Source organism: Bison bison, unplaced genomic scaffold (assembly GCF_000754665.1).
Source record: "Bison bison bison isolate TAMUID 2011002044 unplaced genomic scaffold, Bison_UMD1.0 scf7180017864470, whole genome shotgun sequence".
NCBI classification, from domain to species: domain Eukaryota; kingdom Metazoa; phylum Chordata; class Mammalia; order Artiodactyla; family Bovidae; genus Bison; species Bison bison.
Genome location: NW_011495031.1, coordinates 725,416 through 741,879, shown reverse-complemented (window position 1 = coordinate 741,879; position 16,464 = coordinate 725,416). Strand labels below are relative to the sequence as shown.

The following is a 16,464-nucleotide window of genomic DNA, read 5'->3' as shown; positions in this document are numbered from 1 at the left end:
CAGGAAAAAGAGTATGTCCAGAACACATATTTTGGGGGGCTGATTATTTAGTAAGTTGCCAGTATTAAAGAACTGCGTAGGAGATGGATGAGTTCTGAGGTGTCAGGGAAGAAAGGGTGGTAAGAAATGACCACAGCTTGTGCTCTTTCCACTTTCATGCCTAAAAGGCATGCAGTGTGTGGAGATGGTTCATTCGATTTCATAATCAAGAGCCATGTTCCTTCCAGTTTCTATATGTTGTCTTGAGTCATATTTATGGGTTTTACTTTCTTCTTAGGTTTTGCTAGAAATAATAACTGGACTTCCAGCTGTGGATGAACACCGTGAACCTCAGTTATTGGTAATTGAAAGATTTCATTTTTCTAGTTCTTTTCTCTTTCATTTATAATCTAAATTTATGTGGGTAAATTTGGCATCTGGAAATGTCATTTTCTATTGGCAATCTTTCTGTTGGCAATTACATAGTGGCATATGGAAAAAGCATCAATTATTTTTAATCTGAGCTCTGCCATGAAATATTTGTGAAGCTTGGAGAAGACACGGATATAGTCTATGGTCTAGTTTCTTTGTAGCTAAAATCACAATGGAGCGTATGATTTCTGAGATCTCCTCTAGTGTATTTTTATTTTGTTACTTTCATGGTGATTACTAATACCATTTTCAGAGGAAAAATAACATTCTTCATTAGAAACTTCTGTCAGACTAGAATTGCTAATAAAATTCTTTCTCCATTTGTATTGTGGAATATTATTTAATAAAGTTATTATAGAAAATTTTACCTGTGTATTATATAGGGATTCATTGACAATTATATAAATAGACTAACTGAATGCTAAAACTACAGGAAAGTTATGCCATGCCTTGTTTTCCTGTATTCTAAATTTTAAGAACTTACAGGGTCTTATAAAGTTAAAAACTTACATAAATACCACCACATATGTTTTTCATAAAATTATTCAAATACCTCATCTAAGTTCAGTTGCTCAGTCATTTCCAAATGCTTGCAGCCCCATGGACTGCAGCACTCCAGGCTTCCCTGTCAATCACCGACTCCCAGAGCCTACTCAAACTCATGTCCATCACGTCGGTGATGCCATCCAACCATCTCATCCTCTGTCATCCGCTTCTCCTCCTGCCTTCAACCTTTCCCAGCATCAGGTTCTTTTCCAATGAGTCAGTTTTTCACATCAGGTGGCCAAAATATTGGAGGTGAAGCTTCAGCATCAGTCCTTCCAATGTGTATTCAGGACTGATCTCCTTCAGGATGGACTGGTTGGATCTCCTTGCAGTCCAAGGGACTCTCAAGAGTCTTCTCCAGCACCACAGTTCAAAAGCATCAATTCTTCAGCACTAAGCTTTCTTTCTGTCCAACTCTCACATCCATACATGACTACTGGGCAAACCATAGCTTTGACTAGATGGACCTTTGTTGGCAAAGTAATGTCTCTGCTTTTTAATATGCTGTCTAGGTTGGCCATAACTTTTCTTCCAAGGAGCAAGCATGAAACTTTTAATTTCATGGCTGCAGTCACCATCTGCAGTGATTTGGTGCCCAAGAAAATAAAGTCTCTCACTGTTTCCATTGTTCCCCCATTTATTTGCTATGAAGTGATGGGACCGGATGCCATGATCTTAATTTTCTGAATGTTGAGCTTTCAGCCAACTTTTTCACTCTCCTTTTTCACTTACATCAAGAGGCTCTTTAGTTCTTTGTCACTTTCTGCCAAAAGCTTTAGTGTAGTCAATAAAGCAATAGTAGATATCTTTCTGGAACTCTCTCGCTTTTTCAGTGATCCAGCGGATGTTGGCATTTTGATTTCTAGTTCCTCTGCCTTTTCTAAAACCAGCTTGAACATCTGGAATTTCACAGTTCACGTTCTATTGAAGCCTGGCTTGGAGAATTTTGAGCATTACTTTACTAGCGTGTGAGATGAGTGCAATTGTGTGGTAGTTTGAGCATTCGTTGGCATTGCCTTTCTTTGGGATTGGAATGAAAACTGACCTTTTCCAGTCCTGTGGCCACTGCTGAGTTTTTCAGGCATATTGAGTGCAGCACTTTCATAGCATCATCTTTTAGGGTTTGAAATAGCTCAACTGCAATTCCATCACCTCCAGTAGCTTTGTTCATAGTGATACTTCCTAAGGCCCACTTGACTTCACATTCCAGAATGTCTGGCTCTAGGTGAGTGATCACACCATCATGGTTATGTGGGTCATGAAGTTCTTTTTTGTATAGTTCTGTGTATTCTTGCCACCTTTTCTTAATATCTTCTCCTTCTGTTAGGTCCATACCATTTCTGTCCTTAATTGTGCCCATCTTTGCATGAAATGTTCCCTTGGTATCTCTGATTTTCTTGAAAAGATCTCTAGTCTTCCCCATTCAATTGTTTTCCTCTATTTCTTTGCATTGATCACTGAGGAAGGCTTTCTTATCTCTCCTTGCTATTCTTTGGAACTCTGCATTGAAATGGGTATATCTTTCCTTTTCTCCTTTGCCTTTAGCTTCTCTTCTTTTCTCAGCTATTTGTAAGACCTACACTGACTCTATTCTAATTTCTGTGTTCTAATGAGACAAACCACCCTGACAAATTCAGACATGTGTATACCAGATTATTTCCCTAGAACAAAGATTAGAAGGTCAAAAGGTATAATATATTTTCTCAAAGGCTCATGCCATATTTTTAAGAAAAACCCTATATTATAATATTGCTACAGATGTCCATTATATAAGTATATATTATAAAGCTTGCCATGGGTTCTTGGAAATGTATAATGAATATTGAAAAGTGAAAGTGAACATCATTCAGTCATGTCCAACTCTGCAACCCCATGAAGTATACGGTCCATGGAATTCTCCGGGCCAGAATAATGGAGTGGGCAGCCTTTTCTTTCTCCAGGGGATCGTCCAAATCCAGGGATCGAACTCAGGTCTACCACAGTGCAAGCAGATTCTTTACCAGCTGAGCCAAAGGGAAGCCTAAGAATACAGGAATGGGTAGCCTGTCCCTTCTCCAGTGAATCTTCCCAACCCAGGAATCGAACTGTGGTCTCCTGCGTTGCAGGCAGATTCTTTACCAACTGAATACTACATGGTATCTAATATTTTACAGTAAAGTATATACATAAAGCCTCCAATTATTATGAAAAGTTAATATTTTCATAATATTTTATACAGTGTGAATGCATGCTCAGTCATATCTAACTCTTTGCAACGCCATGGACTGTAACCCACCAGGCTTCTCTGTAGCACATAGTGAAATTTTGTCTTTATCAATGAAATAAATCTTCTGTTCCATTGGTTATTGGAGGTCAGGAAAGAACCCTGGGCTGGAGTTACAGTTTTTGAGCCATTCATGTACAGGCATACTAAAGCTTTGGATGTTGGTTGTATTTTACAGAGAAAGTGTATAGATTAAAAATATAGGAGGGAAAAAGATTACCACCACAAAAACAGGACTTTCAATGACAGATTTACTCTCTCATAGTTCTGGAAACCAAAAGTTGAAATCAAAGTTTTGTCCGGGCACCATTCCCTCTGGATACTCCAGGGGAGAGTCTTCCCTTGCCTCTTCCAGCTGCCAGTGGCTGTTGACATTCCTTGACTTGTAGCCACATCCCTCTACTGTCTGCCCCTGTGATCACATTGTCTTCCCCTCTGTGTGTGTGTGTGTATGTGTTTGTGTTTCTTTCTTATACAGATGTTTATCATTGGATTTAAGGCCTACCTGGGTAATCCAGGATGCTGCTGCTGCTGCTAAGTCACTTCAGTCGTGTCCGACTCTGTGCGACCCCATAGACGGCAGCCCACCAGGCTCCCCCGTCCCTGGGATTCTCCAGGCAAGAACACTGGAGTGGGTTGCCATGTCCTTCTCCAATGCATGAAAGTGAAAAGTGAAAAGTGAAAGTGAAGCCGCTTAGTCGTGTCCGACTCTTAGCGACCCCATGGACTGCGGCCTACCAGGCTCCTCCGTCCATGGGATTTTCCAGGCAAGAGTACTGGAGTGGGGTGCCATTGCCTTCTCCGATGATGATCTCATCTCAAATTGCTTAACATAATTACATCTGCAAAGACCTTTTTCTCCAAATACACTTATAGTCACAGGTTCTGGGGATCAGGACTTGGACGTTTCTTTTGGGGGACCACTGCTCAACCACTACAGCATTCTCATTCTCCACCTCTCTCTGTATTTGTTACCTTTTCATCGTGGCCTTGCCCCCTTTATCCTCCTCCCTCTTTCTCTTGATTCAACAGTGTAAGTACCCATAGAGCAGTGTGCTTGTGCAGAGAGGAAGATCTGCATTCAGAGTTGGAATTGCATCATTGGGAGCACAGCAGAGGAGTAGACCTCACTGTGCTGGAAGCCTAGTAAGGGCTGCTAATGAGCATGTGAGAGGAATACACATAAACACAAAAATCCGAAGGCAAATGGCTAAACGTTTCTAGGAAGGAGATATGTATGTATGTATTAATATAAGTAAGTAAATAAATAGAGTTTGTCCTAGATGTCCTTAATTCTTAATAAGGTTACAACAGCAGATAGTAAATATGAGTAAATGTTATTATAATGTAGATTAAATAATTTAAATGTATTATTTTATAACATAGTAATATTAATTTAGTTATACATATAATTTGTATTTATTTATAAATACATTTATGAATTTACCTGATTTGTTTCTCTTTTATTTGAAACTTTTAAAGTTTTAACTTTTGCCTTAAAGCTAGATATTAAAGAAGAAATTGAAGATGAAGAAAAGACAATTGAAGATTATGTTGATAAGAAGATGAATGACATTGATTCCACTTCCATTGAAACTATGTACTCTGTTGCCAGTCAGTGTCTGCATGAAAAGAAAAATAAGAGACCAGACATTAAGAAGGTATTCATTTTTACATGTATTTAAAATGTGAAGGAGGTGGGGTCTGTCATTTTTTCCCACGTGTACATTTCCAATCAATTATTTAATGTGTTTGTTTTCTCTTTCTTTATAAAAGGTTCAACAGCTGCTAGAAGAAATGACAGGTTCTTAAAACTTTACTGGAATAGACTCTTGGATTTTTATATACAGCTATCTAAATCATTTTTTAAACTAAAGGGTTTTTTTGTAAGTATTCTTTATCTTTTATAAGGCAGCATGGTGAAATGCAGTGGTTATTAAAGCTTATGTAGAACTCACAATATAGAGGACAAACTATAGTCGAACCACTGTTGCAGCGCTTAACCCAACTTTCTTAGAGTCACTCTAAGTTCTTACAGTAATCCCTGAGATATCTCCTCGGAACCTCAGCAAACACAGGTTGAAAACTCAGAATTAGCTAAACAGAGGACAGGACTATAGGGTGGAAAGACCCTGTGCTGAAGCCTAACTCTACTTCTAATTTTCTGTAAAGATTTGGGAAATGTCTTAGCTGCTTTGAGCTTTGTTTTTTTCACATGTAGTATTGGATTAATATCTACTGTGCCTCTCTAACAGGTAGGCATGATGCAGAGTATGTACAAGCACTTTGTAACTTGTAAAGGGATATAAAATTTAATGTTTATATAAATAATTATAAAATCCTATTATAGTTTTCATTTGTTTATAGGGTCATGTTCACAGTGTGCCATTAGCAATCATTCACCATAAGCCAGTTATGCCCTGATGGTATTCCCATGATCATGTGGCCATTATTAGATTATGTTATGTGGCAAATTTGAAGGTGTTTTGAGATGCAGTTAAGGTCCTTCATCTGCTGACTTTGAGTATCAATAAGAAGATGCTGTTTTAGGGGCCTAACCTAATAAGGTAAGCTCTTACAAGAAGTCTGAGCGATCCTCCTGTGGACCTTGAAGTAAGCTACCATGTTATAGGAAGGCCACATTGGCTATAAAATACTGGTAGCCTCTAGGAGATGAGAGCTACCTTCCAGCTATCAGTCAGCAAGAAAAATCTGGAACCTTGGTTGTGTAAGACCAAGAAACTCAATTTTCCAAAAACCTGAATTAGCTTAGAAGAGTACTTCAAATTTCAGATAATACCATAACCCCTGCTGACACCTAAATTTCAGCCTTGTGAGACCCTCAGTAGCAAACATGGATTTCTGTGCCTGGACTTGTGACATACAAAATTGTGAGATAATAAATGAGTTGCTCTAAACTACTAAGTCTGTGATATTTTTTTATGCAGCAATAGAAAATGAATATAGATTCCCATGATTCTCCTATGGGGACATTGCACCATGTTCATAGGTTATATCCACAATACCAGGTTATCTGCAATTATTCATTCAATAATCTTGATATCATTAGTTCTTTCATTAACCCTCTCAAGAATGGGCAGAGTGAGCTATAGTAGAAGATGATTGTCCTCTATATTATTTAGACTTTCCTAAATGCTTTCTTGGGAAACAAAGATAGTATACTTTTCAAATCACCTTTATAAACTAAGCATTTAAGCAAAAAGAAATGTTTGCTAGTGGAAAAGGAAAATAAGTAAAATCACTTAATAACAGTCTCACTAGGAACCCACATAATTTGAGGTCCAGTATGGCTTATAACTGAAAATTATGCTGTTTGAAAATATAATGAGAGTTTGATTATTTCTTGAAATAAAAAGGTAAACGAGGAGCCAGGTTTCAAATCCACTCTCATATTTAAGTCTATGCTCTTAACCCCTCAGTGTTCTCTCTTTCTCCTCAGTCTTCCTCCACCTCTCAACTAACTTAACTCATGGTTATTGGGATCCCAAAGGAGATCCAACCAGTCCATTCTGAAGGAGATCAGCCCTGGGATTTCTTTGGAAGGAATGATGCTAAAGCTGAAACTCCAGTACTTTGGCCACCTCATGCGAAGAGTTGACTCATTGGAAAGACTGTGATGCTGGGAGGGATTGGGGGCAGGAGGAGAAGGGGACGACAGAGGATGAGATGGCTGGATGGCATCACTGACTCAATGGATGTGAGTCTGAGTGAACTCTGAGAGTTGGTGATGGACAGGGAGGCCTGGCGTGCTGCGATTCATGGGTCACAAAGAGTCGGACACGACTGAGCAACTGAATGGTGCAGTCAGTTTCCTACTGACTAGACAGAGGCTTTCTCACATTGATTTTTTCCATGATTACTTTTTTACACAATTGAGTCTATTCTTAACTGAGTTAGTTGGTCATCTTTTGTTGGTAACTTTAATTTTTATTCATGTCATCATACCAAGCTGGCTTGGTATCATTTTAGATAATATCTTCCCTAACATCAAGCTTCTATGCAAGTCTCATTTGGCCTTTGTCTAACCGCTTCATGCACTCTTCAATGGATTTTCATCTGTATTTTTGACAGTTTATGGATAAACAAAGATATCAAAGAGACAGGATGTGTCTAAGTTTATTTATCCTGCCTTTGGCAAAGGAGTCTTTGCAAAATGAAAGTGGTTAGAAATCAAAAATAGGATTAAAAAAAAAAAGAGGATACCCACAGTATAAATGTAGCAAGCTCTCGTGTTGCATGCAGTTGAGATTTCTTGCACAGTTGGGATGTTAATGACTGTGAGATGGGTTGTTTGAGAGGTGGGGGAGGGGTGAAAAGGAAAGACAGAAAATGATGCTCCACCCTTCACTTTCACCCTAAAGAAATTGTCCATTAAACCTGGGATCTGGGTTGTTCACTAACCACCTCTCCGAAGCATGCATTTGCTCAGGAAATGGGCTTTCAGAGAGAAGAGAAGGATGTGCGTTGTTAGCTAAGACCCTGTCTCTCCGCAGGGGAAGAGCCAAAAGGTAGCAGAAGTGATGTTCTTAGTTCCGTAAGATTGCACAGAGTACCTAATCTGCTCCATCACACTCAATCTCTATTAAGTTGGCTTCCTCCACTGTGTTCTCTGAGAGCTCTCACGTGACAGGTTACCTTCCCTTTACCCTATTTATCAGTCAGAAATAATTTCATAAGCATCTACTCTGTGCTCAGCATTTCCTTTATATATAGGCCAGTTGCCTGATGTGGCTTGGCTGATGTTTCAGGAAGTTTTCTTTGTTGTTGAAACTGTGCTTAATGCTCTCCCTGGATTATCTGCTTCCATATCCAGAACAGTCTTATAAGAAAGAGTCTATTAACTGTGATTTACAAATGAAAAAGCAGGCAGAGAGAGGAGAAATGACTTGTTAAAAAACACACAGCTAATCAAGGGGCAGAGCGGGGATGCTCACCCCATTTCCTCAAATTCTAAAGCTTATACATTTTATGGCAAAGAGTCGGACATGACTGAGTGACTGATCTGATCTGATTCCATGGACATGGGGTTTAAAAAAATTGTGTCTTCTTTGATTTCTTTCAGCAAATCTTAGAGTTTTAATTATACAGATATTTCAGTTCCTTGGTTAAATTTAACTCTAAGTGTTTTATTTATGATGCTATTGTGAATGGGATAGTTTTACTTTTTTTTCAGGTGGTTCATCATTGTTGTAAAGGAATGCAGCTGATTTCTGTATGTTACTTTTGTATCCTACAACTTCACTAAAACTGTTGATTAGTTCCAAGAGTTTTATTGTTGCTGACCCTTTGTAGTTTTCTATATATAAAATCATATTGTCAGCAAAAAGTAAAAAAAAAAAAAAGGCAGAAAAGTGAATAGGAACTCCTCCACCACTATTCTTCTCATGAGCAAAGTGGATTCTGTTGAGGAAAGGTAAATAAGAAAATTGCTTGGTCAAATAAAAATGAATGTCATTGCTTGGTTAAATAAAAACAAATGTTATTACTAATCAGGTGAGCAGGATCTCCAATGCTGCTGGGGAAAAGTCAGGAAATCATTTATTTTCAGAAAAACACTAACTATACAGATATAAATTCTTCTGAGTAAAAATGCCAAGAACACTGGTGTCGTCTTCAGCTTCAATAGGCCTTCTCTAGTTTGGCTGGCATTGAAATATTAGAATTTGATCTTCATTCCTCCAGGAAAAAAAAAAGCATATGTATAAAATAGCATGTATATAGTTGTTATGGACTGTGTCCAAACTATATTAAAAAATTTTAAATGAGTAACCCATTTCACTGATTTTGAAAATTTCACAATATAATTTGGTAGATATTTCCATTCAGTTACATGGAATTGATACCAGGCTTACCAAAATTAGATATGGCTTCTCTCTCAGGTTAAGACTGTGTCTTAACTATTTTGAAAGCAGCAGTATAGTATATCCAAGATTCCAAAGCAAGATTCTGCGCTGTTTCATGCCCGATGGTTATGTGCTGCATGGTGGACCCCTGAGTTTGTATGACTCTTAGCTCTGGGAATGAATGACAGAGAGTCGCCCTCAACTCGCAGCTGAACAGGACTTGACTAAAGTTCTGAGAAGAAAAATGTAATGTACAAGCTCTTTTCACTGTTTCCTCAAGGCAGATTTAATGGCCTGTAGTGACATCTAGTCGAAGTATTTTCTTAACTGCCTTTGGAATATGCTTCCCCCTAATCTTTTATAGAAACAGAAAAAATCAGATCTTTGAAAAAACTGTTTGGTGGAGACTTTGATGTGAACTTTTCGTGTTGCCTCCAACAACTGATTGTGCAAACCAGTAAGTAAGGAGAGCAGGGTTGAGAACCAATGGCCTGCCCCATTACCAGAAAGAACAATTGCTTTTTTCCCTGTATTTTTGACCCATTGAATTTTGCCAACTAGCCACCTAAATTTTTAATTCTAAATTTCTCTAGATTCTAAGAGGAACAGGCAGATAATAGAAAAAAATAGTCAATGTTTTTCTTTACTTTTCCTGACATATAATTAAGACAGATTTAAGACATTCTAAAGCATTTATTGGGCTTCCCTGGTGGCTCAGTTGGTAAAGATCTACCTGCAATGTGGGAGACCTGGGTTCAAACCTGGGTTGGGAAGATCCCCTGGAGGAGGGCATGGCAACCCACATCAGGCAGTGTTCTTGCCTGGAGAATTCCTATGGACAGAGGAACCTGGCAGACTGTAGTCCATTGGGTCCCAAAGAGTCAGACACAACTGAGTGACTAAGCAAACACAAAGCATTTATTGCTCTGTTCAGCTTTTGGTTCTATAGCTATATAAAATGACTATAGGTCCCAGCTATCTATAATTCCTTTTTTCATTTTCAAAATAATCATCAGTTCAGTTCAGTCTCTCAGTCGTGTTTGACTCTTTGCAACCCCACGGACTGCAGCATGCCAGGCCTCCCTTTCCATCACCAACTCCTGGAGCTTATTCAAACTCATGTCCATTGAGTCCGTGATGCCATCCAACCATCCCATCCTCTGTCATCCCCTTCTCCTCCTGCCCTCAATCTTTCCCAGCATCACGGTCTTCTCCAGTGAGTCAGTTCTTCGCATCAGGTGGCCAAAGTATTGGAGTTTCAGTTTTAGCATCATTCCTTCCAAAGAAATACCAGGGCTAATCTCCTTCAGAAGGGACTGGTTGGATCTCCTTGCAGTCCAAGGGACTCTCAAGAGTCTTCTCCAACACCACAGTTAAAAGCATCAATTCTTCGGCACTCAGCTTTCTTTATAGTCCAATTCTCACATCCATACGTGACTACTGGAAAAATCATAGCCTTGACTAGACGGACCTTTGTTGCCAAATAATGTCTCTGCTTTTTAATATGCTGTCTAGGTTGGTCATAGCTTTTCTTCCAAGGAGCTAGCATCTTTTAATTTCATGGCTGCAGTCACCATCTGTAATGATTTTGAAGCCCAAGAAAATAAAGTCTTTAAATTTGTTTCCCCATCTATTTGCCAAGAAGTGATGGGTCTGATGGCATGATCTTAGTTTTCTGAATGTTGAGTTTTACACCAACTTAAATAAGCAACAAAGTAAGCATTTATTCTATTTTTTTCCAACTTTATGACAGTATAGTTGAAAAAATTGTGTATACTTAAGGTGTTCAACATGATGCTGTGATATACAGCCCTCAGTATCCCCAAGGCATTGGTTCCATGGCCCCGTGGATACCAAAATCCATAGATTCCCAAGTCCTTTCTATAAAATGATATAGTATTTGCATATAACCTATGTACATCCTCCTGTATATTTTAAATCATCCTTAGATTACTTAATACAATGTAAACATGATATAAATAGTTGTAAATACAATGTAAATAGGTAGGTAGTTGCCAATGTGGCAAATTCATTTTGCTTTTTTGACCCTTCTGGAATTTTTTTTTCCCAAATATTTTCAATTCATAGATGCAGAACCCATGGGTAGAGGGGCCCAATTGTTCATTGTGAAATGATAACCACAGTCAAGCTAATTAACACATCCAGCACCTCACATGGTAACCTTTTTAGTTATTTTGGTGTGGTGAGAATACTTCACATCTAATATTTTAGCAAATTTCAAGTATATAATACAGTATTACTAACTTTAGTCATGATGCTGTACTTTAGAGCCTGCAGACTTACGTATTTTATAACCAAAACTTTAACCCTTTGACCAACCTCTCCCCATACTCCTTCTAAAGTTTGTACTATCCCACTATAAGAATGGACACAGGTAAGATTGACTTTTTAATCACTCACATTCTAGTCTCCATAATAGACAGTATGGAGGCAACCATAATGAATCTCCAAAATTAATGCTTAGATGAAATTAGGAAAAAATATGAAATATTCTCACCTAAAACAAAAATCATTAAGTTCAACGATTATTGATTGTTTTCTGAGGCACAGGCACTTAAAAAAGCAATGTATATATCCAAAGTCCTTGTTCTCAAGAGAAACTCTGTGTTTGGATAATGATAACATACAAGTAAATAAATAAAACAGCATCAGGTAATGAGAACTCTTAAGAAAACATTAACACTCTGTGTTGTCCTAGATTCCCTTCACAAGGAACATTTAACAACACCCAAGCTAAAAAAAAAAAAAAAGAAAGGAGGCTACCAGTGTAAGTCTTAGAAGTTACTAGAATGTACTGTAACTTTAAAAAAGAAAATAAAAAACCTAAACTGAATCAGTTTTTTGTGTGTGTTAGGCTGTGTTATCAGAGACCTCTGGGTCTCAGTGAGCCAAGAAGATTTTGTTATAAAGTTTCTACTACTAATATTATCCTGGGAAAAGGAATACTGTGTTTCAGATTATGTCAGATGTTTTCCTCTTCTGGCTATTTAGGCATCAAGGTAATTTGGAGAAGATAGTAGTTAAGGTCATCTAATCTGTTTGCCTGGCAGTATGCGTGTGTGCTCAGTTGTTAAGTTATGTCCGAGTCTGTGCAATCCCATGGTCTGTAGCCTGCCAGGCTCCTCTGTCTATGGGATTTTCTCGGCAAGAAATACTGAAGTGGATTGTCATTTCCTCTCCAGGGGACCTTCTTGACCCAGGGATCAAACCCATGTCTCCTGTATCTCCTGCACTGGCAGGTGGATTCTTTACCATTGAGCCACCTGGGAATCCTTTGCTTTGCACTAATGCCATGTTTATCTGGCAGTCTTTTTTTTTAATTTTGATTTTTTGGTCTGGGTTCACCTTTTGGAAGATAATGTACAGTGACAAAGACTGTGGTAATCTACATATCAGTTTTTACTGTAGAATTTTTTTTTTAGTTTCGTTTATTTATTTTGGTTGCACTGGGTCTTTGTTGCTGTGAGCCACCTCCTCTAGTTGCAGTGAGCGGGGGCTACTCTTTGTTTTGGTGCGCTGGCTTCTCAATGCGGTGGCCGCTCTCGTTGCAGAGCACAGGCTCTGAGCACGCGGGCTTCAGTAGTTGCAGCATGTGGGTTCAGTAGTTGTGGAACACAGGCTCAATTGCTCTGCAGCACGTGGAATCTTTCCAGAACTGGGATCAAACCCGTGTCCCCTGCATTGACAAATGGATTCCTATCTACTGTGCCACCAGCAATGTCCAGAATGTATTTTTATGATTAGGAAAATCACATTCTGGTTTATAATGAAGTATTTTGAAAATTAGGTGGTATGAATTAAATCTTCAGAGACTGATCATCTCAGGCTGTTCCATAATACTGATATCTAAACTCTAGATTGTGACAGGCCCCTTCTTCTGCTATAGCCATTCTAACAGCCAGATAGTGTCTTTACCTCTTTTAAGAATTAGAAAGGAGCTAACAGTATGGTGGTAATCATTTTGCAATATGTAAGTGTATCAAATCACCATGTTATACACCTTAAACTTACACAATGTTATGTGTCAACTTTATCTCAGTAAACCTGGAAAATAAAAGAATTAAAAAGTTAAATGGAGACTACCTCCTTAGCCCATCCTCAGCCCATCCTCTCCTTTATAAAATGTGTAAATAATGATAGAACTTTTATTGTCAAGAAATCATACCCCATTATATATTTTAGACAAAGACTAGCATCCTTTATAACCATAACAGAGTTTGACTATTATAAGTTAATGAATATTGACCTTAGAAATGTGGATATGCTGACCAATATCTGTTTAAAAATAATATCACTTCCATTGTTGGCATTCATTGGTCAAATATTCTTAAATCAATTCAAAAGTTAGTGAAGGGAACATACTATTACTTACTCTCTGACATATTAGGAAGCCCTGCCATACCAAGATTATTCTTTTGCCAAGAAAGAATAATAGCATCAGCCCTTGAATATTCGGGCCTAGAAAATGGCAAAGGAGCTTTAAAAATTCTTCTCTCCATAAAAAAAATAAAGGCCAGCAAAAATTGTCAGAATTGACTTTTTCAGAACTGGAAATTAATCAAAGGCTTGCAGCAACCCCATGAGCATTTATTCAAGGAAAACAGCTGAATCTCAGTAAAGACAACAAACTTTGTGGCATTTTAATTTACCCTACTCCCATCCCCTGCTTCCTAGCTCAGTAGTAACTTAAAAAAAAAAATAGCCCGCATTTTTGGTACCAGATGGAACAGAACAGAACAGAACTGCAGTTCTTCACAGCCTGATTCTGAAAGAACTACAATTGTTTAACCTGTCTTGCGGTTCCCTGGAAGACTCTGTTCAAAGGTTTACCTCTATTTGATGTGACTAAAGCTAACGTATCACTAAAAGCTTTTATGTGGAGTCATTGTCAAAACCATTAACTGGGAAATTTATATATCAATTTAGTATATTTTATTTATTTTGTTGGAATGTAATTGCTTTACAACATTGTATTAGTTTCTGCTATACAAAATCGTGAGTCAGCTGTATCGTATGCCCTGTCTGTTAAGCTTCTCTTCCGCTTTCCCATTCTGCCCCTCTAGATCATCACAGAGCATCAAACTGAGCTCCCTGTACTATACAGCAGATACAGGGGAGGAAGCAGAAGTGGGTGGGGGATGAATGAGGGAGCAGCATTGAGATATATATATATATACACACACACACACACACACACACACACACACACACACACACAGGTTTAGTTGCTAAATCGTGCCTGACTATTGTGACCCCATGGACTGTAGCCTGCCAGGCTTCTCTGTCTAAATCAGGTAGCTGGCAAATGTTTTAATCACAGTTGCCTGAAATGATGAATAACCACTGGTGCAAACAATAGGCTAAAATGCTTGAAAGGAAAAACTGAGGGAGAAGACCTCCATTATGGCTTTGAAAGGTCTTCAACACACCCTTGGGGACGCAGAAAGCCATGCACATGTGTAAAGGCCGTGTGCATGCTCAAAAAATCTGTGATGGCCTAAGCTCTAACCTCTGGCTGACCTTCAGGCTGTAGACAAGCGGTAAGTGAAAACTAAAGCAGAGTCTAAACTGCCTGACTGAGTGTGGATGATGTGTCTCAAGGTGCACACGGAGCCTGTGGCAAAAACTGGGGGATTTATTGGTGTAAGACATCAAGCAATCTTTATCCATTCATCAGCTGATGACTAAGCTGGGTTGAGATTTCTATGGCCACATATCATGAAGAATGCAAACTCTGCAAAATTAGCTCATAAAATCACTAAATAAACAACAACTCAAACAATTAGCAACAACAACAAACCTTGGGGAGGAGACAACCTGATGTCCAGAGTTTCCACATTATATTATATTAAATTCCCAGCTTTCAGTAAAAATATACTAGACATGCAAATAAACAGCAAAGTATGATTCATATCTGGGGAAAAAAGGTCACTTGAAACTGTACCTAAGGAAGCCCAGATATTGTGCTTACTAGACAAAGACTTTAAATCAGTATTTTAAATATGTTCAAGAGCTAAAGGAAACTATGTATAATGAATTAAAGGAGAATGTGAGAACAGTGTCCTACCAAATACACAACATCAATGAAGAGATATAAATCATGAAAAGAAGGCAAAGAGAAATCCCAAAGTTGAAAAGTATGATAACTGGAATGACAAATCCATGAGAGGGTTTAACTAGATTTGAGCAGGAAAAAAACAAAGAGCCATCAATCTTGAAGAGAAATCAGTTGAGGAACAGAAAGAAAAAGAATGAAGAAAAATGAGCAGATCCTCAAAAATCTGTTGGGCAGCTTCAAGGTGACCAAAGTATGTATAGTGAGAGTTCCGGAAGGAGAGGTGTGATAGTGCTAGAAAGAATATTGGAAGAAAGAAAAGTTAAAAACTCACTAAACTTGATGAAAAACGTTAGGCCACTCAACCGAGAAAGTAAGAACTGCAAGAAGAATCAACTCAAAGAGATCTTACTCCCACATACATCATAATAAAGACAATCTTGAGAGCAGCAATAAGCAAGAGATTTAGCAGATACAAGGAATCCTCAAAAAGCTCATTATCTAATTCTTCAGCAGAAAACACAGACATTCAAGGACTGAAAGAAAGAGTGTCAACCAGTAATTCTAACAAAACAATTCTAAAATATTGAAGAAAATAAGACATTGATAGATAAACAAATGTTGAGAGAATTTATCAGAAGAAACTCTGCCGTTTGAGAAAAGAAGAAATCCTTCAAGCTGAAATGAGAGAATACTAGAGACTAACTATAATCCACAGCATGTAAATAGAAATAAAAACACCAGTAAAAGTATTATACACGTAAATGTAAGAGGCATCACAAGTATTGTGTGTGTGACTAAACCAAATGATTATAAATGTCATAAAGCAATAATTATAAATCTGTGTTGGCAGACACAGTGCATAAAGATGTAATTTATATGACAATAATAGTTCAAAGAAGGGGGCTGGTACAGATCTACACAGGAACAAAGTTTCTGTATATTATTGAAATAAGGTTTATATTACTTGAAACTAGATTTTTGTGTAAATTAAGATGTTAATTGTAATCCCCAGGATACCACTAAGAGAATAACTTAAAAAATATGCTAAAGAAATGACAAGGAAATTAAAATATTATCCAGGATATACATAAATATGTGTGTATATGTATTTACATAGTCCTTCAGTTCCACCACTAATGCTTTTGTGTTAAATATATATTTAGATCAGATCAGATCAGATCAGATCAGTCGGTCACTCATGTCCAACTCTTTGCGACCCCATGAATGGCAGCACGCCAGGCCTCCCTGTCCATCACCAACTCCCGGAGTTCACTCAGACTCACATCCATCGAGTCAATGAT

At 38.0% G+C, this 16,464-nt stretch overlaps 1 protein-coding gene across 3 annotated transcripts in view; it reads left to right on the top strand.

The window, feature by feature from the left end:
- IRAK4 (interleukin-1 receptor-associated kinase 4) overlaps nucleotides 1–6,141 on the top strand; it is a 29,913-nt gene extending 23,772 nt beyond the window's left edge. For 2 of the 3 annotated variants that reach the window (XM_010860745.1, XM_010860746.1), the window contains exons 10-12: nucleotides 278–340; nucleotides 4,723–4,881; nucleotides 4,997–6,141. In XM_010860745.1, coding sequence (XP_010859047.1) covers nucleotides 278–340; nucleotides 4,723–4,881; nucleotides 4,997–5,032 — 258 coding nt within the window. In that variant the 3' untranslated portion in view covers nucleotides 5,033–6,141. The remainder of the gene's footprint in view (nucleotides 1–277; nucleotides 341–4,722; nucleotides 4,882–4,996) is intronic. The other variant, XR_827122.1, reaches the window with a different exon arrangement.
- The last annotated feature ends 10,323 nt before the right edge of the window (nucleotides 6,142–16,464 follow it).